This window comes from Musca autumnalis, unplaced genomic scaffold, assembly GCF_047663935.1.
Source record: "Musca autumnalis isolate F117 unplaced genomic scaffold, ASM4766393v1 scaffold_750, whole genome shotgun sequence".
NCBI lineage: Eukaryota > Metazoa > Arthropoda > Insecta > Diptera > Muscidae > Musca > Musca autumnalis.
The window spans coordinates 12,793-24,783 of NW_027412367.1; the positions used below are offsets into that span (position 1 = coordinate 12,793).

Below are 11,991 nucleotides of genomic sequence, written 5' to 3' on the forward strand. Positions count from 1 at the left end.
GAATGATAACGGATGAGTAAACAAAGAAGAAGAAGAACGAAATGTTGAAATGAAAACAAAACAGAGTTGAATTTTTTGATCAATAATAAATATCAACTCTGAAAGTCAACACGGTTTTGACAGATTAAGCCATAACAAAAAAAATTGTAATCAGCTGATAGCTGTGACCTACCTAAGAATTATTGTACCATGGTGTAATATATCCTTAACATATCGTGTAAATTACCCATTAGCATGGTACAATAATATAGGTAGCATTATCATGCCAGCTGATGGTAACATTATGTGTCAATTGCATTGAATTGATGTCAAATTTTGACATCTTATGTTGCCAACAATTGCCGATGCAGCTACCAGTGTATTTGTACCATGCCCATGAAGTTGCTGGACTTGTAAAATTACTGATTAAACGAACACACCTATTATTTTGGAGGTCTTAGAAGAGTTACCAGATTATGTATTTGTGGATGCATAGTGGAAATGCATTTTATCGCCGACAAAAACATTTATGGTCGGCAAAGAAAATTTTACCGATGTGTGTATAGATCCCTGGATAAGCATTTTCATTATTGGTTTAGTATTGTCACGCAGAAGGGAGATTTGTGGTGCCTTTAAATCGTTTCTAGAGAAAAATATTAAGCAACGGGAAATACACTTGAAGAATACCTGCTTAGGTAAACGAAAAGAGAACTCAACTCCCCGAAAGATTTTAAGTTTCAAGCCTTCATTATCAGCGATACCAACACAATAGCATACACATAGCCATTTGAAACGAACACATACATGCGAAAAAAGTCATCAGAAGTGCCGCACAAACATCGCAGCTGCCACTAAAATACAAGACGCATATGTTTGTGTGAGTGATTCTGTGATATACAGACAAGCAACCACCACCATCAACACCAACGAATTTGTACTAAAGCAGCAGGCAGAAAAAAAGAAGCATTTATCATCGACCGCATTACATCCAAGAGAGCTCAACATTTTAAGCTGGGTAGCTTGATTTTTCTGTGCTTGTCTTCTCTACACAAACTACGAGCCGCCATTAAATAGAAGCAACAACAAACGAATGTAGTTTATATCTTCGTTTGAAAAGCCATCTGTCATTTCGTATTCGTCGTTAGTTTTATTGTACGCTGCCTTTTATTGTCTGTTTGCTTTATTTCGAGTTTGTGTCCTTCTGGTGTTACATATTTTTGCTCATCACTATATTTTGTGTCGTCTATTAAAACAATTTGCAGCAGTGAAATAGTAGTAAACATGGCTAATACCGGCAAAGATACGGCTTCCTTCTTTGAAAATGGCACAACAGAGCAATTCGACTATTGCTACAAATTGTATCCAGAAGTGTTAAAGTTGAAAGCAGAAAAGCGCAATAAAAAACCTCAGGAATTAATTCGATTGGACGAATGGTATCAAAACGTTCTGCCAAAACTTATAAAGGAGCGAGGGAAGGATGCACATATGGTTTACGATGAATTAGTCCAGACAATGAAGTGGAAACAGGCGCGTGGGAAATTTTATCCTCAGCTTAACTATCTTGTTAAAGTAAATACACCTCGAGCAGTGGTACAGGAGACGAAAAAGGCTTTTCGCAAATTGCCTAACTTGGAGCAGGCTATTACGGCGCTATCAAACTTGAAGGGCGTCGGCACAACTATGGCTTCAGCACTATTGGCAGCGGCATGTCCCGACTCTGCTCCATTTATGGCAGATGAGTGTCTTATGGCCATTCCAGAAATTGAAGGTATAGACTATACGACAAAGGAATATCTCAATTTTGTTCAACATATACAATCGACTGTCACACGTCTAAATGCGCAGGCTGGCGGTGATAAGCCAGTTTGGTCACCTCATAGGGTTGAGTTGGCATTGTGGGCTCATTATGTCGCCAATGATTTGAGTCCCGAATTACTGGATGAAATGCCCAGCGGAAAGGGTGGAGGTTGTTCAGCTGCAAAAAAGATTAATGGCAGTTCAGAGAATGTCAATGTGCGAAATGTTGGAAGTGACGATACTAACGATGCTGACGACGATAGTGCAGGTAAGATGAAATTCCCATAAATTTTCTTAATTCCGTATATTTGTAAAGGAATAGTGTTCAATAATATTCATGTATGTCTTTTTATAAGGTCGTGTTGCTACTGAATCTGAAAATGAAAATACAAACCCCACACCTCAGGATGGCGATTCTAATTTTGTATCAAATGATTCCTCGCAGGAACCTATTCTTGATGAAAATACTACACAAACAACAGTAACTACAAATTCAGATGATGGAGAGGAAGCTCCTGTTGGAACGCCATTGGCATCCGACTCCGAAAGCAATATGGAACCACCAGTTGCAGTCAAGGCGGTGAAAAATATCTCACTACAACAAAAAGAGGCAGATATTAATAATCCAACAACATCAAACGGAAATGGTGCACTTTTGGTTGCAGCTTCAGCAGCAGGTTTAGATGGAGAAAACAGCAACAGTAACTGCTTGCGTGATTCCGAAGTCGATGATGAAGACACATCATCTCTAACTAATCATCACACAGGTAATAACGCTTTTGGTACATGAAGAAAATATAAGAAACTAATTTCCATTCATTCTTGATTTCGTAGCTAATGATTCTACTACTCATAGCGGAACATGTGCTACTGCTGCCACAATTTTAGGCCAGAAAAGGACACTCAACTGCGCGGATGAATCATCGTTAGAGGATTCGGCACAACCAGAAATGAAGAAAATTCGTAGTGACTAAATAATATTATAGAATTTGCAGAAGTGTTTAATCCGCATCAATAATAATTATACAAAGAACAAAAGTAAAATCAACCAACAGATGAGCGCTAAAAAGACAAAACCGCATACTTAGTTTAGGATAACTATTAAAGCGCTTGTTTATTATAAAGGAAGAAAAAACAGTTTACAACACAACAATCTTAAAACCCCCAATATATTATTAAGAATTTTTATTTTCATTAAAACGGAACAGACACAGCTATCCATCAATGAAATTAAAATAAGCAAAATATTTGTCATCAAAAGAAATATCAACTTTTTTTGATCACGATTGCTAGCGTTGCATTTCTAGCAAAGTTAGGCAAGCGGGATTTGAAATAGAGTTTAATTTATCGGTCTAAATAATGTAATATTTTTTATTTTAGCGTTAGAATCATCTATAATTTTAAATGTTTTTATTTCACACACATAATAGTTTCCCCAAATAAAACAGCAAACTATTTACGATAAGCTATAAACAAGACTAGTTGATATTTATTGAACGGCTTATCCAAATGCACAAGATCCTAGGAAAATAATAGATATTTATGAAAATATCACACGGAATGAAAGAATGTAGGTCATTTCCACCACTTTCTAAACTATTTCCTCTAAAAGTTTATGTCTTCAATTAACAGTAAGAAAATAGACTAGTTGATATTTATTGAACGGCTTATCCAAATACACAAGATCCTCAGAAAAAATAGATATTTACTAACATATCACACGGAATGAAAGAATGTAGGTCATTTCCACCATACAATGGATACAATGTCCGCAGAAGAAGTACACGGAATATTATAGCTGATCACCAAATTTAGTTGCGTTTTAAAACAATCAACATTCTATAAATTTCTTTATTAGCAGTAGCATGCGCTAAAAGTTTATATCAATCGGATATGTGGATAAAACCGAATCGACTCGATTTGCATAATCGAAATGGTATATAATAGGAGTGCCGTTTATGATATACATATCGTCACCATAAATGCCGAAAGACGTAACCGACATGGAAATCGAAATTCGTTTTTTGATGGAATCTGATATATTAAGCTAAAATACATGCTCTGTAATTTTCATAGAACACAAAAGGCGTAACCCACATTATTTCAGAACTAAACAGCAGTACAAACAATGTATTCTTTGATTTTTGCAGCAATTATAATGCCAGAGGGAGGGCTTATTGAGTTAATGTATAATTTCCACGGGGCGGATTCGGTTAACCGGTTATTTGACCCGAAAGCCTAGGTTCAAAACCGGGTTAGACCCGGTTCTACTAAACCGATTACTACGAAATGGGTAACGTATGAAAGCTTATGGAAATACCTATCACATGGTGTAGTTACATTAACAGTTTTGTCTCTTACTCGGCTTATTTCTCCATATGTGTAATTTGACTCTTAGGTGACGATATCTCAAGAATGGTAGCTTCTTTCAAAAATCACAAAGACCATTCTTTAAGTTAATTTTTAAAGCAATAACTTTGACTTTAGACGGTTTTTACTGGTCTTACAGAAAAAATCAATAATTGAAATAACTGAAGATGATGACAGAAGACCTATGTCCTGATTTAAATAAACATCTAAAACGTACATATGGAAAACAATATGTTAACCATATGTTAAAATTTGAGGCGTTGATACGAAAACGTGTATATGCTAAAAATTCACGTAGTTCTAGTACAAAGATGTATTCTTTAAAGACGTATACGATTAGGCTGTAAGTTTGCAAAATATGCACCCTTATTACGGTTGGCGTTGTCGTAGGCGTTCAAGTGTCGTAGACGTAGTCGTAGGCGTTGTCGTAGTCAATAATTTTTGGTATTATGTAAAATTTTCGACTACGTCTGTTTTGTAATAGATTGCAAAAATACAGGGTGTTGAAGATTATTAAGATTTTCGACTATTACACGCCACCCTGTAATAAAAAAGAAAACAAAAAATAGAGTCAGTTAAAATAAAAAAAACAATTATTTATTAATAAACCATAAAAATGTTAAGTGTGGGTTATTTTATATCCGACGATGAGGATGAATATACTCCGAACGATTTAAAAGTAAGACGAAAACAGTTACGACAAGAATCAAACATATTTTCCATGACTGATACTCAGTTGCTGTTGCTGAAATCCATTTCTGTGAGGTGTATTTGTGACTAGTGGGCATAGATCCTGGTTCACTTGGACCTGTTGCTCATTTCCATGAGTGATACCTATGCTTACAGGGGTTATTGTGCGGGGATCCTGATTCACTACGACCTGCGGCTCTTTTGCATGAGGCCTGCTTACGCTTTGGGGAGTAACTGTGCAGGGATCGTGGTTTTCTAAATCTTCATGGATTATACATGCTTCAAACAGTTCTTCCTCAGTGGTTGTTTCTCGAAGCGTTGAAGGCTGCTGGATTCCAATTGACTGATTTCCCGCGTTTACAATTGTATCCAATTGTAACAAGCTGGATGCTGCTTCTTCCGTGTCTGTTAGTATGTACTGTTTGAAGGATCCTCCACCTGTAGCACGACATTCCGCCTTATTGTGAACTAACTTCTTCCTTAACTTGAATTTGTAATCCGCCCAGACTTTCATCCAACCCTCACCTGTTCGTACGTTCGTACTGGCGGTCCTAAAATGTTGAGTTTCGTACTAATTTTATTCCACTCTTCTTTCACGCTAATTTTTTTTATTCCATTGCTGTAACCTCTGGCCAAATTTGGATTGTTCTGCAAAATCTGGACCATTGTGTCAAACTGCTTTTTTGTGGTGACTTTTGTTCTAAAACATGTGCAATATTATAAAATTTATACGAATATATAATCTTTTTGTTATATAGACACATACCTTTTATTTAAATCCATTTTATTTGTTCGTTTTTATTAACGTTTTAAGAAATTTGTCTGTTGTCGTCAACAAAATCTCTAACGACTAATTTCACAGCGTTTCTCGTAATAAAACGCCTCTCGTGGTAGCAAAATTGTAAAAGAATGGCATACAGAGTTGTAATATCTCGTATACGACATACATAAAACGCCGTACACATTAGAGCCTTTTTGCCGGGTTAACCTTCTTTGTGAGGATTTATTTGACATATAACCAATGGAATTGACATTTAAAACCCAGTGGGTTTGTTAAATCAGGTAATATATAAACGTACTATAATACCAATTAGTCGTTGCGAAAATGTCGTGTACGACATACATAATACCAATTAGACGTTACGACACGTCAATTTGCAATTTTGGATACGACTACGCCAACCGTAATAAGGCTGATGGTCTTGTCAACCAGCCCATGGTTTAATGGAGATCAACTGATTGTCCAGAGAAAAACGCAAATTTTCTGTATTGGTTTACTTATACAAAAAGACAGGAGATCCTACAGTCACTGCGAGCATTGGCTTTTAATCCTAGCAGTATAATCCTCCTGGATGATCCTCCTCAGATGAAAAAAGAAATTTCAACACCTCTGGGGGGTTACTCTGTATAGCGATGCGAAAGTTAAATGCGTTAAGAGTACAATTTGGTACTCTGTATCACAAACGCAAACGCTTTCGCAAAATAAATTGAAAATATGGCAACGCTGGCTGCACAATGTAAACAATAACGAAGAATGAGAAAAAGAAATGTCAAAAAATTGTAAATAAAGAACATTTTAAAAACATTTTTGTTCGGTACGTGCGTTTTTAAAACTTGCTATTCGTTTATAACAAAAAAAAAAAAAAAAAAAAAATAATAATTATGGATTCGGTGGCGGAACGGAGAAAAAAAATTTTCGTCTCAATAAAGATGCGGTTATGTACATTTAGACAACTAATGTATTGTAAATCTCTTGCTGCTATTGGTCCTCAAAACAATATTCCATTTAACTATAACAAGTGTTTTTATGATTTATAAAAAAACAGTGAAAAATAAGCATTGCCTACTACTTTGGGTGACAAATAAAGAATTTGGAACAAGTGTTGTTTAGAAGCACCTCTCGGATGGATCTGAAATTTTTACCATAGGTAGCCCTTGGTACCCTGATTATAACGATATTTAATTTTCCATAGCTAAGTCTATACTTCCCGAGATATGGGTCTTAACATTTTCACTTGTATCACCACTATAACTAAAACCTATGAAATATGAGACTCGACGAAGAGTACTTTCCAATGCCGTAAATGATTAATAATTGTAATTTGATTTTTTTAATAATAATTTATTAAATTATACGTCAACATTTTAACGACATTTCCCTAAAAGAATAAACAATTCTGATATAAATACAAGCATTTAATTGTGATAAATTATATGATTCGTTTCTTTTGCGTTTGATATTTTGTTAACGCAAGATATTTGCGCTTATCGCACGAGTTTGACATACGCTTTCGTATTACAGAGTGCGGTGATACCAGATTTGCGAAAATTAGATGCGAAAGGAGATGCGAAAACGCATTAGAGAGTACCAATTACTGGATTCGGTACAATTTTTCTTACGCATCGCGATACAGAGTAACCCCCCCTGCAAGATTTAAAACGCTTAATTCCAAGTGATTGTCATTACTTTAATGACAACATTCCTTATGACAATTAAAAGTTACATTTAAACTATTACATATCACTAGACATCGGATTTTGCATATTTGCATATTTTTTATTAATAAAGATATGAAAATCCTGATTGGACCAAAATTCGTTTTGAAGAAAACTGAATGTAATGACAGGCTCATATTTTTTTATTTTTTTGCATATTTTGCATATGCACAAAATATGCAACAAATTTTTTTGACGAAAATCGTCAAATTAAATTTGGAAAGTCATTAAAAAGTGTTCTAAATTAAGTTTATTGTCGTTAAACGTCGATTTCTTAGCAGATTATTATGTTATTAATTATTATTCCGCCACAGCAATAAATCTGGACTAAAAGACTTAGAAAATGTCCTATAACCCAGCCTTCTTATTACAACATAAGTTGCTTTCTAATACAAATTTGTTCAAAAACTCAATCAGAAATGTCAAAATGAACGTATCCAAATATGTTAAATATGTTGATAGTTTCTGCTCGGCCAAAATTGTCTGACAGAATAACAAATGGGCTAGAAATTAATGCCTTGTTCAGACTGACGGTAATTCGTTCTCTATTCGTTGTTCGACCCCAAATTACGATTTCTTGTCCATCGTTTCAAATTCGCGTACAAATTTAAAAACAAAAATCAAATTCCTGCCAGAAAGTCTGTATACCAAAAAGTTATTTTGGCAGGTCTCTCTCTCGATAATTTTGAAAATAGAAAAATATTTTTATTTGCTGAAAACACCAAAATTGTGAGAAAAATAGAAAAGATGAATGAAAATAATGTAATTAAATATTAAATAGATATCTGAAAGAAGGACAAATAGTTTTTCAGTTCATATCAATTAATTTTACTTGTCTTTTGGACGAAACTTTCTTTAAAATCAGAAAATAAAAAGTATGAAAATATGAATCATGTTGCTATGAATTGTGTACCATGTCGTATGAACGGGTTAATTCGTGTACGTAATTATGAGAACGAACTACGTGATTCAAATTCTAGTATGAACATGGCATAAGACTAGGTGTGTTCGTTTACTCAACAATTTGTACAAATTTGTACAAGTTCAGTAACTTCTTGTAATCGTCTAAGGTCTTTTGCATTGTACTGTAGAGTAAACGAACAACATCCAGTAACAATTTGCACAAATTTTGAGTAAACGAACACACATACTATCTACTAATTTTTACTATTTTTTCCGATAACATAAAGGAAAAAATGTTATCGTAGTAAAAAATAGTAGCTTCTTGCAGGTTCTGGAACAGACCAAAAATCTTTCATATTTTACTAAAAACATACAACATACAGTTAGTCAACTTAATTATTGCAAAACCAAAATTATTACAAAATTTGAAATAAAACATCATTTTGTTGGTATAAATAAATATCAGTTTTAATATTTTTGTTAACAGTATAATTTTTACAGATGTTTATTAATATAATAAAATAAAAAAGTAGCTAAATTTCACTAAACATTTTCTTAAAATTGACAAAAATGAAAACACCTCATTATTTGCACTGTCAACTAAAGAATTGCAAAATTCAGAACTTTTCAGTCTTTTACGGTATTTTTCGAAAATTTGGTTCTAATATTTCGTATGTCCACCTTTGGCATCAAAAACAGATTGTAAACGTATCTGAATTTTATAAATAAGTTTCGTAATGTCATATTCCAATGGTATTTTTCGTCATTCTTCTTTACTGCATTTTATTTAGTCCCCCAGTTTAGTGGGCGGCCTATTCCCGACTTTTTCCTTCACGTGTACCCATGAATTGTCGATGGGGTTAATATGTAGACATTTGAGAGGGGTGTAAATGAGTTTGGTACAGTTGTATAACAACCAAGTCCTACATAAATTTGATTTATGCTTAGGGGCGTTGTCTTGGAAGTACTTATATTGCAATTTGTTTGAATTTTCAGGGCCAACAGGCCTAAATTTCTTGACGCTTTTGGTTAAATCATGATTTGAAACATCTAAATATACTTCCCCTGCCATTGTTTCCTCCAAAATCTGGATGTTACCAACGTCACTGCTTGGTATACAACCCCATACCATAAATTACAGTTTTCCGAACTTTACGGTATGTATTAAATTTTTGTTTTCCATGGCTGTAACCCTGCGTTTACACATGACAGGACACTTGAGTTCATGTATTGATTGTCAAAAACCTCAAACTTACCTGTGTGACGTAGGCGTCCAGACAACTGCAAAAACAGTTGTAAAGTTATGAATGAAAATCAACGTTTCCTTTTCGTTCTCCGTTCACATACTTTGTTTTTGTAAATATTCTTTTGTTTTCAACACATTTGAATTATCATCTCACTTCTTTTTCACTAAAATGTCAAAAATTTGTTAACCCGACTGTCTGTGAAAAAAATGATGGACAGCTGGAAGACAGCCGGCAAATGTATGTATGTGTTAGTAATTCAGAGTTGTATTTGGAGACAAACTGTCTGGTGTAAACGTCTAGAAAGGGGTTTTCGCAACACTTTTTGAGACCCATCGTGATAGTACAGCACAATTTTAGTCTGATCAGAAAAATATAACGACATGCCGATACTAAAGATGGCGTGAAAAGTTGTCTGTAACAAGTCTGAATAGTTTCTATATATTGTGCTGGGACGGCAATGGTTTTTACCTAGTCACTCGTGATGAGTGCTTGTTATTATATAGCACTTTTCTGACTTTTCCATGTGACACACGTACTCCAAAATCATTTTTAATTAAACAAATCCATTTTGGTGTGCTGCTTTGGGCTCTTTCTTCAATTTCTTTAATCATTATCCTGTCAATTCGTGTGGTTAATGTTTTGGGTCTGCCATGTAACGCCTTCAGTTTGAGGCTGACGTCTTTCTCGGTGCGGTAAATGATGTTGTATACACTTCTCAGCTTACGAGAGGTGACTTTAAAGGATTTCTCTTTCGGATTTACCATCATTATAATTGGAATAGACCAAATGTAGCCTATTTTCCGAAATCGTTTACCTGACTTTCTCTTTTTCTGAATATACTGCCTATGTTACAAACACAAAAATTAATTTATGATCAAAAATTATGGATCTACATGTCCACATACCATAAAATACAAATCGTTAATTGGAAAAAATAGCGGGGAACATCCAACGATTTTATTGCGCATTCATCCATTTTGCAATTATTTGGTTGACACCACGAAAACCAGGTACCTATCCATTTTACCCGTTGTTTTTGTTATTTCCCACCGATTTCTGCATTTATTGGCTTGATGTTGTCATTAACAAGTAAATCAACTCATATTTACAAAAAGCCCAACATTATTGACAGAATTTTTTGTAGTAATTCCTAATTAAATATCAACATTTTTAAAAATTCATCGTTTGCAATAATATATTTGACTAACTGTATATGGTCTGTTGCAGTACTGCAAGAATCTACTAATTTTTTCTATTTTTTCCGGTAACATAAAGGAAAAAATATTACCGTTGTAAAAAATAGTAGCTTCTTGCAGGTTCTGGAACAGAGCAATAAAAACATATACAGGGCAATCATACAGGTATGTGATGGAAATCGATTTCGAGCTCAAAACGAGTCAGAAACGAATGTAGGTGTGATGCATGTACATTTTCCGACATCGAAATGTTTTCGATATCGGTTTCATATTCCATTTTGTTCTATGGAAAAATTGATCAAAAAGACGTGTGATGTAATTCGATAATCGTTTATTTTTCTCGTTTTGAAAACGGTCATATTTTTGTGGTCGATTTATAAACGATGTAATGAATTTTGATATTTTTTTAGGAAAAAAAAAGCTTGAAATTTAAGCACGGATATAGAATAGATAAATTTACATTTATTTGCCTTATATTTAGTATATTTTGTTAAGAAAATATTTTATATTTCGATAAAAAAACACGGATCAAAAAATCTACTTTGAACATGTTTCTTTCCTCTAGATTAGTGAAGACATCTGCTTAATATGTTGTTTGCACTGTTAGTAAAGTTCTCCTCATGTAATTGGACAAGAATTTCCACACTAAACTTCCATATAGGCCAATTTAAACAAGACCACTAATTTATTTTATTTGTTATTAAATTTTTTCGGCTTTTGCCATCGCCAAGACTAAAAAAGTGTTTTTTCTTTCTATTTTTCTTCTTTCAACCAGGGCTGCCAGATTATTTTTATGGAAAATCGTCAAAATGACGATTTTTAAAATTAAAATCGTCAAATCTTTTTTACAAAATCGTCAAAAAAATCGTCAAAAATTTAAATTGTGATATTCAGTTATATTTATATATATTTTTGATTAAAATAAACATTAAATGGATATTTGAGTTAGTAAGCATAATTTTACCTTAAATCAGTATTAAATTAAATGATTACTTAAAAGAATTTGTAATTAAATATTTGAGTTAACATTCTTAACAAGTCGTATTTAATCAATATGTCAAACAATTTGTTTTGTTAAATATATTCTACATTGAATTCTTATGAAAAGAATTTCGATACATATTTCGTTTTGCGGAGATTTACTTGGCTGAAAACACGTTTAACATTTGCTGACGAATGTGATAACTTTCTTTAAAAATTTTGTTATTATAGGAAAAACATATGAACCATCAACACGTTTCAAATCATATATTAAAATGCGTTTCATTATTTTCAAACATTTCCTGATAATCAAAAAGCTGTACATAGCTCAC

At 33.6% G+C, this 11,991-nt stretch overlaps 1 protein-coding gene across 1 annotated transcript; it reads left to right on the forward strand.

Moving 5' to 3' along the window:
- The first annotated feature begins 504 nt into the window (after positions 1–504).
- Positions 505–3,249, forward strand: LOC141388206 (uncharacterized). Its single transcript, XM_073958231.1, has 3 exons — positions 505–2,044; positions 2,133–2,543; positions 2,611–3,249. Exons 1-3 carry the CDS (start codon positions 1,261–1,263, stop codon positions 2,748–2,750), a joined length of 1,335 nt encoding a protein of 444 aa, XP_073814332.1. The 5' UTR covers positions 505–1,260; the 3' UTR covers positions 2,751–3,249.
- The last annotated feature ends 8,742 nt before the right edge of the window (positions 3,250–11,991 follow it).

What these genes read in the sequence shown, in the direction of transcription:
- LOC141388206 (XM_073958231.1), top strand. Translation starts at nt 1,261, where the DNA reads ATGGCTAATACCGGCAAAGATACGGCTTCCTTCTTTGAAAATGGCACA. An exon ending in TGCTGACGACGATAGTGCAG is followed by an intron (nt 2,045 to 2,132) that starts GTAAGATGAAAT and finishes TCTTTTTATAAG; the next exon opens with GTCGTGTTGCTACTGAATCT. An exon ending in TCTAACTAATCATCACACAG is followed by an intron (nt 2,544 to 2,610) that starts GTAATAACGCTT and finishes TTGATTTCGTAG; the next exon opens with CTAATGATTCTACTACTCAT.